The sequence below is a fragment of the Neolamprologus brichardi genome, chromosome 22 (assembly GCF_056152115.1).
Source record: "Neolamprologus brichardi isolate AB-2024 chromosome 22, ASM5615211v1, whole genome shotgun sequence".
Lineage (NCBI taxonomy): Eukaryota > Metazoa > Chordata > Actinopteri > Cichliformes > Cichlidae > Neolamprologus > Neolamprologus brichardi.
Window position 1 is genome coordinate 22,587,955 of NC_142124.1, and position 22,248 is coordinate 22,610,202.

At 42.9% G+C, this 22,248-nt stretch overlaps 1 protein-coding gene across 11 annotated transcripts in view; it reads left to right on the forward strand.

Moving 5' to 3' along the window:
- The window catches only part of adgrb2 (adhesion G protein-coupled receptor B2), a 250,724-nt gene extending 230,134 nt beyond the window's left edge, over positions 1–20,590 (forward strand). For 7 of the 11 annotated variants that reach the window (XM_087835579.1, XM_087835569.1, XM_087835571.1 and 4 more), the window contains 4 exons: positions 357–392; positions 2,697–2,810; positions 13,824–13,877; positions 17,448–20,590. In XM_087835579.1, coding sequence (XP_087691705.1) covers positions 357–392; positions 2,697–2,810; positions 13,824–13,877; positions 17,448–17,624 — 381 coding nt within the window. In that variant the 3' untranslated portion in view covers positions 17,625–20,590. Of the gene's footprint in view, positions 1–356; positions 393–2,696; positions 2,811–11,187; positions 13,511–13,823; positions 13,878–17,447 lie in introns of those variants that run through there. The other 4 variants (XM_087835577.1, XM_087835574.1, XM_087835575.1 and 1 more) reach the window with 4 other exon arrangements.
- The last annotated feature ends 1,658 nt before the right edge of the window (positions 20,591–22,248 follow it).

Genomic DNA, 22,248 nt, shown 5'->3' on the forward strand with positions numbered 1-22,248 from the left:
GGATGTCTTCAACAAATTCTCCAAAAATAGCAGAGAAGACGATTTACACCAAGGCTGTAGCGATTGTATTTGAGGGTATGTGAGCCAAGAAATTATATTTCATTGTAATTCTGGGTTATTCCACTCCACTAATCTCATTACATTGAAATAGGCTGAACAATTTGCCTTTTTTTCCATGACATTTGTAAATAAATGTCTGTATCATGTTGGGCAGCCGGTGAATATTAGCCGTCCTCTTGTTACTGAACAATGGCACTGAAAGATCCACAAAGACACTGAGATCAAGAGAATTCTGTGGTGGTCGAGGGGTGGTCATTGATGCTTTCTTCTCTCCCCCTGCCCCCCTCCTCTTCCAGAGGAAAAGAGTACGGTACTCTGAACTGGACTTCGAGGTAAGATCTCGGACCTCATCCCCCCGTCATCAGCCTGTCTCTGCTTTCTTGTGCTTCTGCCAGGACTTGAGTAACACCTAGAGGAGTAAAAAAAAAAAAAAAAGCATTGCTAAACCCCTTCCCTCGCTCCTGTGTCTCCCTTGCTCTCAGATCAGTGACCTGTTTCAGACTTATCTTACATAGTATGCTGTTTCTCCAACATTGGCCAGTCAAGCCGTCCCTACGTACAGTCCGTCTTTATGAACAAGCGGATGTGTTATTTGAATCTGGAAACCAAACCTTCCAAACAACATGCACAGTTAAATCCAATGAGTTTGTCATGTCTTTTTTTGGGGTCCTGGTTGAAGAAACAGTAAAATGCTTCTTGTGTCTGGATAAAAACTAGTAATTCCGTCCTGGGTTGACACGTACCGTATGTGGCCGCAGTTGGTTTGCTGGTTATATCTGTTGGAACGAGATGGTTTGGCAGTGTCTGTGAGTATGTTTGTGTTAAAAATGACTCGAGTGTCCCGTGAATCGCCAGTCTCTATGCAATAAAATACAAGCCATCTCGTAACACTGCTGCCCTCCCTGAGAACTCCTTTGAGTATTGGCCAATGCAGAGACTGGACATTCACCTCCCGCCATGGACACATATCATTTGCGTAAAGGGTATGAGTGAGGACAAGCTACTAACACTGATTACAGCTGATCATTTTACTTATCTGGCCTATTTATCTGGAGTCATCTGTGGCTTCTGCATGAACAAGGAAACTGGCTCTCCTTGAAAGCAACCCTTTTCTCACCAACTGACTATTGATTTTTGAGAAAGAGACATAGACGAACCACTAAAACAGCAAAGTGTACACTTCTATGAGTTAATGAAAGGTAAATCCATTTTCAACCATGCTTTTTTTTCTCCATTGATAGAGTTGGCTCATCCCTTTAGACTGTCAAAAGCGAACTTCTTTTTTACGAATATACTGAATACCTAAACAAATTAAAAATCTAATTATGTGTTTCAGGGAAAGTAATACCTTATACTCTTAAGTTTATGCTTTTTAGTATTTGACTTCAAGCTGGATATCTTGAAAGAAAGAGCATTCAATAAGAAAACATTGCAGTACAATTTGGTATATCCCCTCTTTTATTTCAGACACTATAAAGTGGTGGGACCAGTTGCTCCAACTGGTATTTACTAAGCCTGGTCTTTAGTGCTAAGTTGGCTCCAGTCTTTAGAATGGACTTGGAAAAGTCGTGTGAAGGCAGGGGCTACTGTCTAGCAGGTACCAACTGTAACTGTACCAGTATAATGCAGATTTTGAATAAACCCCGGTCCTAACTAAGCCTAAATTTATGTATAGTCATAGCAAGATGGTAGCTTATCTTGCAGAATGACAAACCGGCCTAGCTGGACGAGCCTAGGTCCATTGACGAACTTAGCTTAAAATTGCCCTTAAGCTCTGTTTGTGCAACCTTACTTTCGACCTTTTCTATAATGCACTGCTGTTGATTGTTCTTTATTTTGTATGTTACATTTGAGATTCTTGAAAACCTAAAACTGTAGAAGAAGTCAAGGAGATAGTAGCACCTTCTAACTGAGCAGAGATGAGAGTACCCACTCTGAAGTAATTGGAGCCAGTGCTAAGCGCCAACTGGCCAGTAAGTGTGCGGGTGTGAGTGCTGGCATCCTGCCCCGTGTCACTTTCAACCTCACAAGCTGCTTTGACGATTAGCAACCGCCGAGCAGCTCCAGCACTGCCCATTAGCACGGAGAGACAGCAGTGGCACTGACAAATGCAGTTCGCTGTCAGAGAATTACAGATCTGGGTTTAACTCCCTTCGGGACAGCCACATTCGGAACACAGGGATGGCAGCTTTTTGATAAATATAATTTCAGTGAGGGTAAGAGTTAAATTCTAGCCCATCTGTTAGATTTTTAATGAGTTTGACAAAAAAGAAATCCTGATTTAACAGGATCACCAGTTAGCAAGAACCAGGCTGTGACAATGGCATTTTTGTCACTCATTTTCACCAGATATTCATGTAAAGGCCTCGCTTCTGCAGCACTCACAGTTGCCAAATTCTTAAAGACAGAGGAAGTGGATAATGGATGAGCATGAGCCAGCAATCGATCGACAGTGTCTCGCTCTAACCCCCCTTTTCATGGCTGGCATCACTGCAGTCCCTCAGCATTTTACCCATTTTCATTCCCCCTGCCTGTCCCTACACGGCTCTCCCTCCCTTCATTCTTTTTTTTTTCTTTTTTTTTGGTTTGTTTCTATTTGCTTCATTTCTGCTGTCCCTTCCTTTCTTCCCTTCCAGAAAGTGATGCACACTCGCAAAAGACATTCTGAGCTGTACCATGAGCTCAACCACTCGTCCAAGTTCCACACCATAGACAGGTATAGCAGGGACCCAGCCATGTCCACATTCAAGGTAAGATCATTGCCCCGAGGCAGGATGGGAACCCACTGCACCCGTGCACCTCCACCTCCTATCCTATACAATAATTAAACCCCCAACGCCCCACACCCCCACACCCCCCATTCCGTGCCATTTCTGGGACGCAATAACTAGCTTCAAAGGAAGTGGTCAACAATGACTAAATATTATCAGCGCTGTGGTGGCGACATTGTATTTATTCGTTAATGCAGCTTTCAGCCAATTATAGGCATAAAAATTCCGAGCAAAGCTCCCACTCATTTACAAACATGAGGTAGATTTGAAAGCAGCTGTATTCATTATGGTTTCCTTTTTTCATGGCAAATTGCTGTCTTAGAAATGTGAAAACATTGTTTGCGCTAACAAGGAAATCTAAATGCAATGTGAATACTGTGTACAGTGTTTTCATTGGCGTTTGATTAATTCATTGTTACACTTATTATCACAGTCCCGAAGAACTGAGCATTAACTGCCTTATAAATATTTCTTTAGAGGCACATTCTGTTCCATCTTTCATACTGTAAATTACTTTTGTACCTGATGTAATTGGCCTGAACCTCATTTATTTTCACTTGTGCTCGGTGCCTTATTAAGAGAATATCAAATGAGTTGATCGCATGAGCTTTTAACAGAGGGGTAATCAATCAGAGCGGATTAATGAAATCCAAATGCTGCAGTTTTAATACCTGTGAAACTGTTTGTCACTCCTTACCAAACTATCTCACCACAATTAATTACACGAAAGGGAAAATAAAAGAAAAAGAAACAACAACAGCACATCTGTCCATACGCACAAATGGTTTCGTCTGTGCCTGTGTCGAACCGGCTAATGTGTCCGTTTAATTTTCTTTGTGCTGTATGGAAATGTTCTTTTAAGTGTGTGTCTGTGTGTGTGTGTGTGTGTGTGTGTGTGTGCCTGCACAGGCCACGAGGTGTGTGTCCATGGGGGATGCCTGGGTGGGCACCTATGCGCATGAGACAAAGACGCCTCCTTGAATCATTAATGCATCATTAGCAGCAGACGAAAGAGTCCCCCGCTTGCTCCACGCTGACCTTCAGAGGGCTACTTTCATTAAGATTTAAACACACGCGTACACGCCTGCATTCCACTCATCTGCTGCGCTTTAGTGCGTGGAGCCATGATGAGTTAGCCAACCTTGATAGGTGTACTTTCCCCTGGCATCGATGGTATGCTGGTTTCACATCTAATTTACACCGCCAGAGGAGGAACAGAGGCTAGTCTGACATCTCTCATATTCCCCATGCTGTGAAGACACACAGAGGGAAACATGTTGCAGTTTCCCATTGCCAGAGCAGCGGCCTTTTACTTCACTCCTCATTTGCTCTGCGTCTTGATCAAGATTTTCAGAAGCGCTGGCTGACTCCACGTTCGCTCATGCCAAGCAACTACTTTATGGAGGAGAAGAAAAATGGCAGGCGCTCGCAAAAGAGCGAGCCATATATTAGAAGTCTGCGGCTCTTAACAACAGTTGCGCCGTAGCATGCTAATGTGCTTCAGAGGGAGCTCAGGTGTGCTTTGAGATTATGCCCGAAATGTTAAAAGAAGCGAGAGAGCAGCCACGAGTAATAGACGGGCCGTGTTTAAAGTAATTAAGTCAAATCGGAGCACGTATTTCCTCCTGGTTAATGACGTCACGCGAGTTATGATGTGAAAGGACAGCACCGGTACGGCTTAATCCTCCAATTTCATTATGTTAAAAGTAAGTAGGCCGTTCACTTAACTGCGAATAATTACACGGATAATGCTATCAGCGTCAGGTCTTTGACAGGCCCCAGCTTGAATTCGGCTCTGCTATTGTCAACATCTCACTTTGAGAGTCACCCCCAGACACGGACATGCTGACTATACAGTAATTATGGAGATGAGAGGGGTTTGTGCTAGTCTGTGCGAGCGGATGTGCACGTTCATACACTCACATCAGAGAGCCTACGTGTGTGGCACCATGTCTCTCTGTGTGTGGATGTGGCCATAACTTGTTTCTGTGTGTGTGTGTGGTGTCCACTTGTTCCTTCTTGTTTGTGTGTTTATCCGTTTTATGTTTTGAGATCACTGTGATGCACTGCCTGTGTTTGGAGCACATAAACTGTGTTTAGGAGACAATTACTGCATGAGTAATGATATAATCGTTTCATAATTACTTTAATAACCTCCCTTCTACAGCGTGTGACAGAGTGACAGTGATTTTCACATATCCTACATGAGTGATTTAATTGCAAACAAAATGGCATTTCGCGAGGATATCTCCTCACGGATGGACACCCAAAGTACCGTGGAAGTTGAAATTCACCTTTAACTTCATATGGCCAATTGACTTTGTCACTTAAGGACAGGCTCTATTGAGTGTCTCACCTTTTTAATGATAAAGGAGGTTGGCCAGTTCTTTGCAACCTCTTGGTCCAGTTGCTTACATAATGTTATCATAAAACAGTGCTTTAAACAGAACCCTAAATACCCCTGTTGCCCCTCTAACTACCATGGCTGGTGTTCGCCCACAACAGGTCCCCCCTCCCCCTCCACCGAGGCACAACACTGAGCCATCTCTAGTTCGCAGAGCATCCCTGGTTTACAAAGAAAGTCAAAGTAAGACGTGCTAAAACAACATAACCCTTGTGGTGTAAAGCCCCTCTAATGCTGCTAAAGTAGGCAGTGTACCTACATGCTACAGTTTGTACCTCATAGTTTGCCACCTTTTGTCCTGAAGCTGTGTTTTCATACAGTCATTTACGCATTTCACATTGAAGCGTCTGCTGGTTGAATTCCTCCCCCCAGAATAATTGTTCAATTGCAGTTAAATCAGCTGTGACTGGGTTAGTCAGGCTTTGGATTTCTTTACATGTTGATAAGTAGTGCGAATGGATGACCTTCCATTTGTCTGCTGTATTACAGAAGATAGCTTGGTATAGACTGTATCTGAGCATTGCCTAAAACAATAAAAAGAAACACTGAACAAGCTGTCCTTGAAGGCGTAAGAGTTCAGGTTTATGAACCAGGTTTATGAACCTGAACTCTGTTGGAGTATGTCATAGTAATAAAGCGTTGCACCTGCAGAAGCATTAAAAATAAAATGTGACAAATTACACATTGATTATTATCATGGTGAGAATAGTAGCAATACCTGTATTACAATGATGCTAAAGATTTTACACACCCAGCCTTTTTCTGGGACATGTAGCTTGTAGGTTTTCATAAAGTGCACATTCAGTGCCCATAAATATTCTCCTTTTAAAACCTGAAATGTTCCAACCCAAGACAGGAGTTTAAAAGAGCTGACGAAGTTGGCAAGTTAATTATCTAGTTTAATTTAGATAGTAAATGTGAAGGTTGCTAATTACAAATTAATCTGAGAGCAGGAATGAAATGCATACTTTTGTGCAAATCTTTTGTACCACTTTTTGAGAAAATACAAGAATGTTAACAGCAAATCTGTTAGCATGTCCATACACAGTAATTAAAGGAGGAATTAAACTTAGCAACCATGGTACTAGCTGCAGGTCTGCAAGAATTTATCATGTGTAATTACAGTAAAACAAACGGTGTCAAACTATACCACCTGTAGCTGCTCATTTTCCACCTGTCGGTGCTTCCTCATTGTGAAGTATCTGTATTTGATGAACCTTAATATTATACTGAACCCCCCTTCCCAGTGGTATGGTGTGGTGTAACAGTTCTGTGCATCGTCGCGTACACCCTCATGCCTCAGCGTTCAGGTAATGAATGCTAATTCCTCCTCCTTCATTAAGCCCTTTGCAGTTTCATATTGAAACTCTAAATCTGGAGCGACTTTATCTGGACGGATGTCCAGGACTTGTATAGTGGTGTGATACAGGACTGGATGTTCATGAGTGAACTTTTTTTTTCTTAATATCCTGATTTTGTAATGTTTTTATGTTGTGAAAAAAGGTGCGTCCATTGTGTCCATTTTCAGTGCCTGAGTTAAATCTTACGATCTAAACACCATAACCACATAATAAACCAGTCTGTAAAGACAACAGCCCATCCAAAATGATTTATAACCACCTCATAAACCAAGATATTATGTTCATAAACTCATGCACTAAAAAGGACTAAACGCTATGCACTTTTATGTGTGCTGATGAAACACTCAAAAATATTGCAAAAGGGGTCAGAAGAGACCTGATTCATTTTGCTCTCTTCAGGTAGGAGCTCTGTGTTGGCTGTGTTGGGGAGATGAGTGGATATCAGAAACACAAAGAGACACAGACACTTTTTTTTTTTTTTGCTTTCACATCTTATCCAATTTTCCATGTAAGTGCAGTGGGCTTACAGTGGTCTTAGGCATTACATGTACCCTCACAGATAGAATCAACACACTTCAAACTCCTCATTTTGCTTTTCTTGTCTCTCCTTTTTCTTCCAATCTCATACAGCCATATTCTTGTTAAATCTGTGCTACCTGGTATCTGGTAATCCTTATATTTACCAGATGTCTGTCCAGAGGCTGGATAAGCATTCTACCTAATAGACTGAAAAAGATAGGAAATATGTGACTGGAAAGAAGTAGGAGCCAGACAGACTACTGCAAGAGTCCCCATTAACCTCCATGCTGAAGATCACCTTGTCTATCCGTTCTGAAGCTAGCAGACATATTCCCGCAGTCTGAAAATAAATTTAAATTTGGCTCTGTGTTGCATATTCTCCTAAAAAAACTCATCAGAAACACTCCTAATGTCTTTTTCAGCCTAACACAAGCATATGCACTATATTGTATTCACTCAACCATCCAAATTATTGAATATAGTGTTCCAATCACTTCCATGGCCACGGTGTAAAGTCAAGCACCTAAGCATACAGGCTGCTTCTACAAGCATTTGTGAAAAAAATGGTTACTCTAAGGCAGGGGTCTCGAACTCCAGGCCTCGAGGGCCAGTGTCCTGCAGGTTTTAGATCTCACCCTGGGTAAACACACCTGAATCAAATGATTAGTTCATTACCAGGCCTTCTGGAGAACTTCAAGACATGTTGAGGAGGTAACTTAGCCATTTAAATATGCTGTGTTGGATCAAGGACACATCTAACACCTGCAGGACACCGGCCATCGAGGCCTGGAGTTCGAGACCCCTGCTCTAAGGAAATGGAAATGATTAGGAACTCATCTAAGAAGTGGTAGGCCAGGTTAAATCACAGAGCCAGGTGAGTGAATGCAGAGTCATAGAGAGCTTCATGTTGTAGGTTTCGATGGCCAAGCAGCTGCATCCAAGCCTTGCATCAACAAGCGCAGTCCAAAGCATCAGAAAGCACACAGGATGGCACCACAGGACTCTAGAGCAGTGAAAAAATGTTCTATGGAGTGGCGAATCACGCTCTATCTGATAATCCAATGGACAGGTCTGGGTTTGGTGGATGTCAGGAGAACGGTACTTGTCTGACTGCTCTGTGCCAAGTGTTAAGTTTGGTGGAAGGGGTGTTTGGTATGGTGTGGGTTGGTTTTCAGGAGTTGGGCTTCAGTCCCAGTGAAAAGGAACTCTTAATGGTTCAGCATACCAAGACATTTTGGACAATCTCGTGCTCCCAACTTTGTGGGAACAGTTTGGGAATAGCCCCTTTGTGTTCCAAAATGACTGCATACGAGAGCACAAAGGTCTATAAAGACATGGATAAGCGAGTTTGGTGTAGAAGAACTTGACTGGCCCTCAGAGAGTCCTGACCTCAACCCGATAGAAAACCTTTAGGATTAATTAGAGTGGAGACTGGAGGCCAGGACTTCTCTCTAACATTTGTGTCAAAAATCAAAGAACAAATGCCTAAACCTTGAAGAAAGCCTTCCTAGAATAGTTGAAGCTATTCTGGGCTGATATCATATTAAACCCAATGGATTAAGAATTGTATGCCACTCAAATTTGTATGTGTATAAAGGCCAACGAGTGAATACTAAGGGCAGTATATTGTATTCCTCTTACTTCTTTGATGCGTTGTTTAATGCAGACACATAGCAACTGAGAACTGGGTTTGAGAGTTGTATAAGTTAGTCTTAAATTGTTAGCTGTTATTTTGCTTTGTTGACCCAAGAACAGCAGTTACTGACCAGGAATCAAGTGGTTACTCTGTCATCTGCCCACATATGAGAATGATATCTGCAGTGATAACACTTGTGTTACACTCTGCTGAAGTGGACAGAAAGTGGGCCTTCACATTAATGCTAATGATGAAAACAAATTCAAATCCTACTCTGTTTTAAGTACAGTAGATGCTCTGACTGGGGCCATATGGCTAGCAGATGGATGGAGCGTAGTTTCATTGTGCATTCCACAAACGAGGCAGGATACAAATGGAGTCAGTGGGGTTACTAAAAGACAGAGAGCGTGTAACACAGTATGTATTAGCATTAGTGTCTACACTAATGTTTAGATTTAGAACAGCTTCTTGGCCTCTGTCACTGTGGAGTTAGCCTGTCATTTTCTATCCATTCCACAGAGTTCAGAAGGTCATAACACAAATTTGCATGCAGTGCCCAATGATGCAGTGTTGTGCCTCGCTGTGTGTGGGATGGACGGTGGGTGTGTGAGTGTGAGAAAGAGCGCTTCCACTGCATAATGACTTGGCTGATGTATTTTTTAGCTCTCAGATGGGTTATATTTCTATCCCATCGTCTGCTGTGTTCTTGATTAAATGAAGCGTGGATTGGCTTCCCTCTCCTGATAGACAGCGAGGACTTACGCAGAACGCAGCGGGAAGGAAAAAGGAGAGGCGAGTGACAGAGACAGAGAGAAAACAAGCCCTGCTTTGTTTTTTATTTTTATTTTTATTTTTTTTACTGATGCTAGATCAGAGCAGGAACGGCAAATTTTCGATTATGAAAGCATGTAGCAATTCAGCCTGAAATGGCTGTAGGGATGTGTGAGAATTACACGATGAAATCCTTGTCTGTTAGGCTACACATGGAAGCATATTGGTGCATAGTCTGTCTAGGAGGATACTCCATTAGCCTTCTCCATTAAAGTGAGGTGAGACTTGGGTGCTGTCTTAGTGATATTTATTGATATTCCAGCAAGGTTTTGAGGCCACTGTAGGGAAATTTAGCCAGGGTAATGTGCAAGCTCCGAGAATGTTTCACGTAAAATGAAGATGTATAATTTTAAATGACAAAGAAGCCAATTTTTGTTGACTCAGTCAGGGCAATTTGCCTGCACTTGCAAACCCCGTAGGTCTCGATAGTCAATTTGCCGGCATTAAGCTAAGGAGTTTCAATTTCACATTCCAGCAATAAAGCAAGTCCTCCCCTCTTCTTCCTCTTCATATCTCATTCTCCCCTCTATTCGTCCTCGCAGCTTGACATTTTCCCTCTCGCTGTCTCCCTCATTTTCCCATTCCTCCCTCTAAACTCAGCCCTGGGTGTCACGTTTGAGGCATTAATTGAATAATTAATTCCTCTCATTAGCTTGTTTTTAATTATTTCCTTGCCTCCCCCTCCCCTTCTTCATGCCGAGTATAAATTCATCAGCTGTTTTCATCCTTCCACACAAATTGCCCATGAAAACTGAGCGCTTGGCGAAGTATAGCGTTAGCACACTGGCTCTATCAGTGGCTCCTAATGAGGGGACGGGTAGTCCAGGCGGAACAAGCCTTACACTGGCTTCGTGCACCAACAGCCACAATACTAATTTAGCTCATTTAGTGTCCTTGGGCCAATTAAAGGGAGGTGAAAAGGTCCAAATCACATGCTGGAACTGTTTTCTCTATAGAAGCAGTGGCCTTGGATTGCAGAGGCCCAGACAGCAGCAGCAAACCAAGCCTGTGTGTCTGATTGCTCGTTTGTTTGCAATGTGTTACACTAATGGAATTTATTTACCCTACATTCTCCAAATTTGGCTCCTTTGAAGGGCCTTATTACTTGTGACACAGATTCTTTCCCAGCTAAGGGGGTAAACGGTGCTAAGGACTGCTATGCATGGACAATTTTTGCCCCCTCCCAACCCTCCACCTAATATATTATGCTAGTGGTGAATAGGCAATCTAGATTCAGTCATTACCTTGATGATATAATGAAATAAACACACAGAAATGTTGAAACAGGCAAGGTCCGGTTCAGTGACCCTGAAGCCCACTGATAGATGCAAATGACCATTGTATTCTGGCATCCACTCAATCTGCTCCTGCATTGTTTGATGTTACTTTCATTTTGTACTTGTTTAACTGTGATTTCAGTTCGCTTCATGTCCAGTCACAGTTTGAGTTTATTTATGTATTCACACATGTCAAGAACCTAATTCTCAGTGTCTTTTCTTTGCCTTACTACAACATTTTATTGATTTCTCTTTTTTTTTTCTTCCTGTTTTATGTCCTTTGTTTGCTGACTGGGCTTTGTGTTGCATGCTTGTTGTCATGTCCCAGTTTGAATGTAGCCAGACAGTCAGCAGAACCATGGGCATCCAAGTCAACAAAGGTAAAGTTAACCCACTTACCCACAACCCACCTGTCATCTCCCAGAGACAGCCTGCCACATTGCTCACCCACACTCAGACACGATTTCCAATTCCACAGTCCAAATGAGGGGGGTTCTGAGTGGCAGAGAGTGGGCCTCATCCACCAACATTGTAGCAGAGGCTTCTAGAGATGGCCTTAGATGTTTGTTCTGTAGCGTTGTTTGAGTGCGTACCCTCCCACTGACTCCCTACGTGTTCTCTTCACTTCGCTTTGTTGTGCTTGCAGCTTGTAGCGTTTTCTACCTCATAGCTTGCCTGAAACTTTTAAGTGCAGGGCAAAATTTTCTGCTTTCTGGCTCCAACCTCTTTACCCAGCGTTAGACGGTGTTTTTGGGGTCTTGCAGTGCTAGTAGCAACATGAGTTCAATTTTCCCCTGCTGTATCTGCAAAACTATAATGGAAAGTACATTTCGGGACCCCATGATTCCTCATTAAACAGCAGTGGAGCGCTGCAGGTGAGTTGCTTTTGTGTGCTAAATTGCGAAGGTATGTAAACCTGTATTGTTTGGTACAATTGTGAGCACTGATTGTGCATAAACTGGGCTTTTAAAGGGTAGTTGTTAAATCGCAAATTGCCATTTTGATTGATGAAAGGCAGAAATATGGAGGTACTCATTATCATGACTGAAGCATGTAAGAAAAATGAGCCATAAATTCAGCCTTCAGAAATGGTCCATTAAGTTTAACCTATTGCCTAAACCCTAATATGCTTGGCGCTTCTAGTGGCTTTTGACGCATATAAATAAGGTATATCAAAGTCTTCTTGTGCCCTTTGGACCACTTTCAGCACGACTGCTGTTTTTAGGGCACTCCCTGGAAGTCTTGTTATGACCAGTTGCCCTTGTGTCTCTGTAATGTTGGCTTCATGTCAAAGGTAGTTCAGTTTTCAGTTTCTCCCACTGAAAACGCTGCATCCAGATAAACAGAAACCACTTTGTGCTATTTCCGTACCTGGATGATTGAGCGTGCATCAAGACATGAAAGCTGCACGGTTGGTGCTGGAGAACAAGCTGTTATAACCAGTGATCATCCTCCATAAGAATTGTGGGTGGTTTAAAATAGGATTTGTTTGCTCTATGCGCAGATTTGGAGATCCATGGTGCGATCACAGTCTGTCACATCCAGGAAATCAGGGGCCAAAACAGCATCACAGTTCAATATGATTATAATGGGACTTCCTGGGAGTGATCTGAAAACAGCAACCATGCTAGAAAAAGTGTGGACATGCCCAAGACAAGATTTTGCTCACAGCTTATATTGACATGATCGAAGAAAGAAAGAAGCACGATAACAATAAATCTGACTCCTGAACAGTCGTTTTTTGACATTAAAGGGGGAGACTCTTTAATCTAACAAAGCGGCACCATTTTTGCATCTTTTTATCTAGTCACACACATCAAGACACACTTCCAAACACCCACACAAACTCTGCGAAGCTCTCCCTGAAAGAAAGCTGTGCAATTCACTATTTTATAGAGAAAGAAAAGAATAAATACGAACATAGACTTGGGTGTTTTGCAAACTTTTTGCAGAAACTTAAAACTATGTAGGATAAAAAAGAAAAGCTTGAGTCAATATGTTCGATATTAACTGCTGCTGGGAATCAATCTGGGGCCGTTCCTGAGGCGGGTTGGGAGTTAGAGTCCAAATAATGAGTCCCCACCTCAAGCCCACCGTGGCATAAACACATAGCTGTATGAAGCCGCTGATCTGTCAGCACAATAACCAAGAGAACTCCAATGCCAGACACTTTTGGACTAAAAAAAAAAAGAAGGATAACATTGTAACGTTACAGCCGGGGAAACACGGTTTATGTGTTTGAGCCAAAGGCAGAACAGAGTCAGCAGCGTCCACTTTATAGCCCAGCTTGAACTTTTTTTATGTGCTATGTTAACACCTACAGTGTAAAATCAATAATGCAGATAGCAAAGATAGCATTTCCTTGCACTAATAACCAGATTAGTTATCTTCTTTCAACATCATTCCAAAAACATGAGCTTCAAAGCCCTCCAGCACTGTGCAGGAGGGCTTCAAGAATGAGATTATACTCATACTCGCATCCCTTATATAGTAGTCGTAGTTACTGTTAGTTACTGTCAGCTGTGTAGCATGTAGAATCTTTTCTTTCACTCTGTCCTCGCATTCACAGTTCACCTCTAAGCACTGACGGATCAGGATATTGAAAATATAGGCTGTTCCAACACATTGATCACTGTCTGCACTGTTTCTGTCCATGTGTGCATGATGTGTGTGTGTGAGAGTGTTATATATATATATTTTTTTTTTTTTTTTTTTTTCGTGAGAGCTGGTGAGAGAGATGGAGACGGGGAGAGACGAGGGGTAAGGTGTAAGCTCAAAGCAACAACTGCCTGCTCACCTGATGAAGGTGTGGGAACAATGCTGTTGTTTCAGGGCAGAGTTGTCAGTGACTGTGATCCTCACCCCCCCACCTCCCCCTCACCCCACTCCCTCCTCCTCTGTCCTCCTCTCTCTCTCTCCCTCTCACCCCGTCCTTGTCTTCTCCCTCCCATTTCATCACCACAGAGGGAAAAGCGATGGAGCATTTCGTCTGCCGGCGGTGAAAAGAACTCATCGAGTGTAAGTAGAGGGGGCTTCTGGCAAAGAGAGAGGGATGAGATGGGGCTCGAGGGCAAGGAGGGAACGGAGTCAGGCAGAGATGGTGAACGGGAAGGGGTAGACACGCAGTAGCAGCACAATCGCGTTAGCCTAGTCTCCCAGGGATAAAGTTGGGCTTAACTGCAGCATTACCCACAGTCCTGCATTACAAAATGTTCCTTCGCCAGCATTTAGCATGCAAATTGGCTCCTAGATTATGCCTTTTGTATTCATTTTACCAACTGTCAAGCTGTGACGCAGGGAGAATGATAATCAGGCAGATATTGCCCCCTAGCGCCTCAGCAACGATCAACACACACTGCGAGGGGGGGTGGGAGTGCTGTGCAACTGCAGATCAATGAGTCGTGTGTGTGTGTGTGTGTGTGGAGACAGACAGGGACTGAGGGTGTGAATAACTCAAAATGAGTTATATGTGAGTACTTCAGAGGAGTTTCTGAAATAAAGCAAAGGTAAGATTGTGGAAAACAAAACAAAAAAGTGAAAGCTGCAAGAGAGCTACTGGGAGGTGGCGATGAAGAACAGAAACGGTAGCGCTCTCTCTCTTCTCAATTATACGTCCAGACGGGCATCTACTCTCAAGATGACCAGTGAAAATACTTTAAATATTCATCTTCTGAATGATTATTTTAGATGATGAATTTCCAGCTCAGTAAAAACAAAGCAGCTGGATTCATTGTGTCTGTGGAAAGCATCACAAGTGGTCCACCTTGTTCTTTTGTCTTTGTATGTTTTTGCTCCACCAAGAGTCATTTGTTCCAGCGATCCCTGGTGTCTTTCCCCGTTTGTGTGTGTGAAATCACTGTGTGAGATTGCCGGGAGATAACGAGTCCAATTTGAATAATGGCCCTTATCTGATGAATAATGCCACCTCCTCTAATTCCATTTTTTGGCTAATCCCCCGACATGTATTTTACATGCATGGCGGGCTCATCTGCAGGCCGCACGCTTCCATCACAGAGCCCGTGCTTAGAAGCTTTCATGCTTTTTGTGAGTTTATTTCTGGTTTAGAGAGTTAGGAGACAGAAGATGTGTGCCATTTCTGCAAATAAAAGACCAGAAGTAGCGTTTTTGATAGGTAACTACTGAAATCTTGTCCACGTTCCTTAATCTTCGCTTGAGAGTAAATGTCTCGGTCTTCTGTTGATGGTAATATGCAACAATCAGTGAATGAACCTTTACAGTGAGACTTGAAATGGACAAAAATATATATATTTTTTTGTTTTTTCTTATCTGTGCAACTTACCCATATCACAACTTGGAAATCAAGGTTCATATGGAAATGCTAATTTAGTTCACTGTTACAACCCTGTAAGTGCAGTGCTAAGAAATGATTTGTTGAATGTCGCGGTGTATCCGTCTCCAAAACTCCCTGCAGGCTAAATAAAATGTTCCCATTGAATTGTTTTTAAAGGATTTTTTTGAAACATTTTCCCGATTTTCGTATTCCTATTATTTGTATTTCTTTGATTTAATTATGCTCACCAGACACTTTATTAGGTACACCTTGCACATACTGCCTTAATTCTTCATAGCATAGATTCAACAAGGTGCTGGAAACATTCCTCGGAGATTTTGGTCCATATTGACATGATAGCATCACACAGTTGCTGCAGATCTGCTCTGTCGGGCACACACCAATGATGTGAATCTACTGTTCAACCACATCCCAAAGATGCTCTAATTGATTGAGATCTGCTGCCTGTGGAGGCCAGTGACTACAATGAACTCACTGTCATGTTGAAGAAGCCAGTTTGAGATGATCTGAGCTTTGTGACCTGGTGCGTTATCCTGCTGGACGCAGCCATCAGAAGATGAGTACACTGTGTTCATAAAGGGACTGGCACGGTCAGCAACTATACTCAAATATACTGTGATGTTTCAGTGATGCAAAATATCCCCTCCAATATTACACCAGGATCAGTGAGATGATACAGGGCAGTATGGATTCATGCTTTCATGCTGTTTACACCAAATTCTGACCCGACCGTCCAAATATCAGAGGCAGAAATTGACAAAGAAACGATCCAGACTTGGCAACGATTTTTCAATCTTCTGTTGTCCAATTTTAGTGATTACATGCAAACTGTAGCCTCAGTTTCGTGTTGTTAGCTAACAGGAGTGAGCTTCTGCTGCTGTATCCCCGTCTGCATCAAGGTGCACAACGTAATGTGCATTCAGCAAGGCTCTTTTGCACATTTGTAACGGGCAGTTATGAGAGTTACTGTTGCCTTCCTATCAACTCAAAGGATCCTCACCATTCTCCTGCGTCCTCTGGTATCAACAAGGCATTTTTGCTCCTGGATATTTTCTCTTTTTTGGAATGTTTTCTGTAAATCCTGAGTATGTTTTTGCAGGAAAATCTTAATAGCATTTAGGCATGCAGACATGGTCTCGGATTGCTGTAGCTGCCATGTGATTGTGTGGTTTGATATTTGTGTTCATGAGCAGTTGAACAGGTGTACTTGACAAAGTGGCTGGTGAGTGTATCTAACATTGTACTGGCAAACTCGTCATATATCTCTGTTGCTGTATCTTTTACTTTGAAGTCTGAATGAAGACTAGATGAAGGCAGGGAGAGAAGCTGTTGAAGGTCAGTGATGTAATATCAGAGCCAGATTTATGAGCTCAGATCTCAGTCCCACAATCATAAATCCAAATTCAGACATTGGATGTACAGATAAGCCAATATGCTATAATTGGCAGCGAGAGAAAAACAGAGCATCACAGACCCAGAAGCAGAAGGCATGAGCTTGTTAGTTTAGGAAAAAAAGTACGAAAAATGTAAATCCTGTCACCAGGAAGCCCCAGAAGCTGTTATCGTGTTGATATACACATATATCAAAAAAAAGAAAATAAGCAGTGAGATTACATCCATCAGTGATATGCAGAAGCATCGCATGCCAGCATTTGAATTTTGGTGACTGTGATTGGTACTGGCCAAGAATAATCGCTACAAGTCCAACTTGGCAAGGAACGAGAGCGGTTAGAAGATCACACGGACGGTAAACAACTCAACAGTTCAGTCTAATTATCGAAATCGTTTTATTCGCCGGTAAAACCAAACGTCAGCGCTCCCCTGTTCTGGTAGCGATCATTTATTTTACATGACGACTGTGTTACGCACAGATACAGCGGGTACACAGGCTGAAAAATATTGCACTTCTGATATCTCGTGAAACGCGGTTATTGCTCTGGTCGTTAAATGAATCCGAACTTCCTAGGGTGGTGTGTGTGCTCTGCTAAAACATCTCTCTCGTGAAATTCAGTTTTTGCACTCGGTAGACCTTTTTATGAGTGATAAGCATGTTGCTTATCACTCATTGGTCATCAGCCTCCTTTTTTTTCCTCTTTTCTTTATTTACACTAAACTAAGCAGATGAGTGCTAGTTGTAGCCTGTAATTAGGAAAAGATACGGGGATAATATTATCTTGTAAAATGTAATTCTCCATCAGACGGCATGAAAGCGTTTTCAGAATTTTCCTAACATGGTCGTCCTCCCGCCCCCTCTCTTTGTCCCTCTTCTCCATTAGGACAAGTCAACCCCAGAGGACCAAAGCTCCTGGGACAGCTTCAAGACCATGACCCCCGAGCTGTCCATCGTGCCCGGGGAGCAGAAGGACCGGATGGAACTGCACAATAAAAACTGGGACTCGTCCTCGGCTAACACCCCCGACTCATCCGAGGGAGACTTCCAGACTGAAGTGTGAAGACACGCAGACGTACACACCCACTGAAACAGACACGCTCTCTCGTGCCGAGGTGCAGATGCACACAGAGACACCGGACTACTGAAAAGCTATACATAGGTACACGAGTTCTCTGCAAGGATCACACACACACTCACACACACTCTCTACTACTCCCCACCTCCCCATCTCCTGCGATGTGCTCTGTCGGATCCCATAGTGTATGTTTACTGCTGCAGCGGACAGACATGGAAAGAAGACTGTTCTACTCTATATTTTCGCAAAGACTATTGAAAAGAAAGAACAGGGGCTTGACATGTCTGTGACTGATTAAAAAAGAGAAGATTTTTAAATGAACTTTAAAAGAAAAAAGAAAAAAAAACTATGAGAAACTTATTTCAGAGAAATTGTCTTGATTTTATTCTGGAGAAGATAAAAAAAGATAACCTCTTTCAATTGTTTCATGTCTTTGAGGTGGGGGTGGGGGTGGGAGATATTTGTTTTATAGCAAGGGGAAAAGATCTCACCGAGGTTTCTCACACTTGGGTAGCCTCCCCTCCTCCTCCTCCTCCCTTCCAAGGCACCCTGTTCTCAATTTGCTTTTCCCCTTGAGAATCAAATTGGTCAGTCTTTATCTATTCCTTTTTTCTTTTCTTTTTTTCCTATGTGAACGGACAGGGAATGTGGGGGCGGAGAGTGGGGACAGAGCCTCTCGATGATATGTGCCATCCTCTCTTCTGTTTTTCAGGTTTCATTTCAACACCTTTATTCACCCGTTCCTGTCGCACTCTTTGTGTTAACATCACATTACTTCATTCAGTATATTTCTTCTATGGTTTGGTTCCCCCCCCAAAAAAACAAATGTCCTCCCCTACAGGAAAAAATAACACAACTGAAACAAAAACTACCAACCGAGTTGTGTTCTATGGTCCCATTGATGAAAAAAAGAATAGATTCATTTGGAGAATTTGGTTGGGTTTGTGATGCTTTTTCATTCTTATTATATATCTTTTTTTTTTTTTTTTTTTTAAATTTCCTGTAAACAGTTACACAGCACATAAATGTGAGCTTGCTTTCTGACATAATGTGCACCACGTGAGATCCCCGCCCACTGCCCCCCAAGAGAGGGAACAAAAAAGGATGCGAATCATGCAGATTCGTGCATCTCCTTCTTTTCCCCTCTGCTGCTTAAAGAGAAGAGTAGTATAAGACTTAAATATCAGACTCCAGTTCAACCATCACCAGTCGTACTAAAGCCAGAAAAGAAGAGCATCTCAGGCACTTCTGCCTACAAGGAATGCTTTTGAGATCCTGAGAAATGTGCTGCTTTAGAGTGAAGAATTGATCAGTTTCCCCCAGTCAAAAAACCTCTGTTAGCTTCAAATGATCTGAGGAGGATTTTGAATCCAGTAATGAGACATCACACGATCCGAGGACTTCATCACGATCTCTACAAACATGCCTTTCTTTGCTTACAGCGCCGCTCCTCTGTTGCTCACTCTGCCCACTCAGTGTCGTGCTCCTAGAAGGCATGAAGTCTAGCAGCAGAGCAGAGATATGTAATTCCCCGCTCGCAGAAAGACGGGGAGGGAATCACAGGTTATAAGGCTACAAGGTGTCAGACTGAAGAGGAGCCGATGGTGATGCTTTCTGCTTGACATTCTACCTCCGTACTTCAGCGGTTACAAGAGGACGACCAGTTTTCTGCTGCTGCTACATTAGCACATCAGTCCTCCACACACCAGCAGAGAGAAAGTGTCAGAGAGTGCAGGATGAATTCAAATGATAGCTCCATAACTTTTCTGTCTATGTTCAAAGCAGCTGCCATTAATCTAACAGTGTGGATAGAAAAAAAAAAAAAAAATAGAGACAGCTTATGGGTGAAGAAACGAAGAAAAATGGTAGCCGAGGAGGAAAGTTCTAAATATACACAGCAAAAAAGAAAAAAAGCCAGAGGCAGGCAGAGATACCGAGGAAGGGGAGCGCTCAAAAACAGTAATTATCCGGGGATGGCGATTTGTCCTGACATTTTCCAATGCAGCCCTCAAACCATCTGTTTAAAGATCCCTAATGTGGTAGTAGAGCAGCACAGCGCAGATGGTGAGACAAGAGCGCGGCCCTCCTAACCTTTCAAGTTAATCAGCCGATAAGCAAACCTACAGCTCGCCCTCTCTCAGAGGAGCGAGATAGGTTTGATCCCAAGTTGCCGAGCTAAGGTCACATTCACCTGACCTTCTGTGAGGAGGCTCTGCTTTTCCAGATCTACTGCACAGTGTGTCCAACAGAACAAAGCGACTGTCTGCCAGGCCCCCATGTGAGTCCATGAGAAACCAATCATTTGTAGACCCCCTCCCCTTCCCATCAGAAACCCACAAGCAGAAAAGAAAAATAGTCAGGTTTGATTTTCACACAACGTGACGTTTTGATACAGCCCCCCTCCCCGATTTGTTTATTGTGGCGTGAACAGCTTCAGGCGCGTTGATGAATGGCTTTTAAGTTTTCTTCTCGGAGTAAACGGTAAGTGAGACGCTGCCTGTCTGATTGAGATATTCATCTTGGGTCTTAACATTTCGAAACTTCAACGTTTTCCTCTTCTGCGATGCATATTTAACCACGAGAAGATGCCGGTCAGAATGCCATCTCAATTTTTCTTCCTGTCAGTCTTACAAAAATAAACCCACACAAACAAGTACAAAGCTAAGGAGAGAGAATTTGCAACTCAACTCCATGTTCAAGCCAACTTAACCCCCCCCCACCCCATGTTCACCTTCGCCCTCCACCCTGATGCTTCAGTGTTAACCCGACCGCTACAACCATCCAACATTCCAGCTGGTTTATTACTGAAAACTCATCCCTTTCTCCATTTTTGTTCTTTTTATACATAAGATTGTACAAAGTAGTCCTCTAATGTTTTCATAGTGTCTTTTTTATATGAAAATAAATTTTCAAATCGATCCCAGTGTGTTGTGTGTGGGTGTGAGCTGCATCAAGGGCATTTGGAGAGGAATACAAGTAGCCTCTGTCTTAATTTGGAGTGTACAATCCCGTGTTTGGGGTTTTGTTTTTTTCATAATACCACTTTGGGTGTTTGGGCATGACAAACTTTGTTAGCCAGCAGCACTGAAGCTTAACTGTGACCAATCAGAGGCCCCGCTGGTCTGTCTGAAAATGTAACAAGAACATTTCTGCTGGTTTGAAGTCTGGTTAAACTGGAATAACTGGGGGAGGGGGGGGGGCGGTAATACTTATGCTAATCGCATCCTCTTTCAAAGAAGAACCCCCCAAACCCACACCCGCCCAAAAAACAAATGCGGTTTTGTTATGTAACATAGTGAAAAATAGACACAGTGGATGGGCTTTAACAATCCACTCAGCGATGCTGGACTAAAGGAGCAAGAGGGGGAGAGGGGATGACAGTGCGCATGCCTCGGTCACTCTGCATTTGCCCTCCGAGGGGCTTGTGGGTAATTAAGTCTGGATGAGTCTGCCCATAGAGGAGCCATCAGTCACCCCGGAGAAAGGCCACCAAGTGGAACTTTCTCAAGGGAGGGAGAGGGATGAGAGAGAGGTCAGATGAGGAAGAAAAGCTAGCCCCAAGGATGAAATGCATGGTGACAGAGTAAAAGCACGGAAGGAGTTTTCACATTACCTCTGGCAGAAGAGTCACAGTGATAAGAGGGACTTCTTGGCTATTTCTCCCAAAGATTTGTGGGTAATTAAGTTGCAGTGCTGGTGTGTCACTGGTGACCTAAGGAGAGACTCTGTTGACAAATACCAGTGAAAAAACGTGAAGAGGGGACAGACATCGGCGGGAGGAAGATATGACAAATTTCAACTCGACACAGGCCGCGTCCAGCAGAAACCTCAGAGCCAGACGTACGTGTTCCTGACGGCGCTCGGAGATTAGCGTGTTTTTGCAGCAAGTCCTGAAAGTTTAATATAGCCGGGGCAAACAAAAATAGCGATGCAGCAAAAACATGGTGAGCCCCCCTCCTCGCGGATGTCTTGGCTACAGCTTCTGAAACAAGCACTCTTGTTCACCTTTTGTCTCGTTGTTCGTTTAGAGGATGATGTTACAGTATTGGCTATGTCCAGAAACAAGGATAGGACTTACAGAGGAAGCTATTTTTTTTTCTCCAGTGCTGGAGTACCATACTCCATCCTAAAGCAACTAATCCAGAACTGCAGGGTCCCCACAAAATGTAATATACCTTTATTTACACACTCACAGGATCCGCTAGTTTTGTCATATATAGCTAGCAACATGACAACACTGAATAAAACTAAACTGTGCTTTATCATATTACTACATAGGCTACCTTAGGAGACAGTCACTGCCATGTGGTGTGATTCCAGCATAGCATTACTAATTGGTGAAACTTAATGCCAAAAATGAGCTGACACACAGCTGCACTGTAAAAGGTTTATATCACTGCACTGTCATTACTTTTATGTCATTGGTTTATTTGGAAAGAAAGATTCTGAACTGCATGGCACAGAACAGTGCCTTTTATTTATTGATGTATACATTTTTTCCAGGTAGGGATTTTTTTTTCTTGTGATGTTGTTTTTCTATTTCAATATTGTGGTTGACAGCTGTTTTAGATGCCGCTACTTTTTTCCCTTCCATGCAGTGAAACTGTAT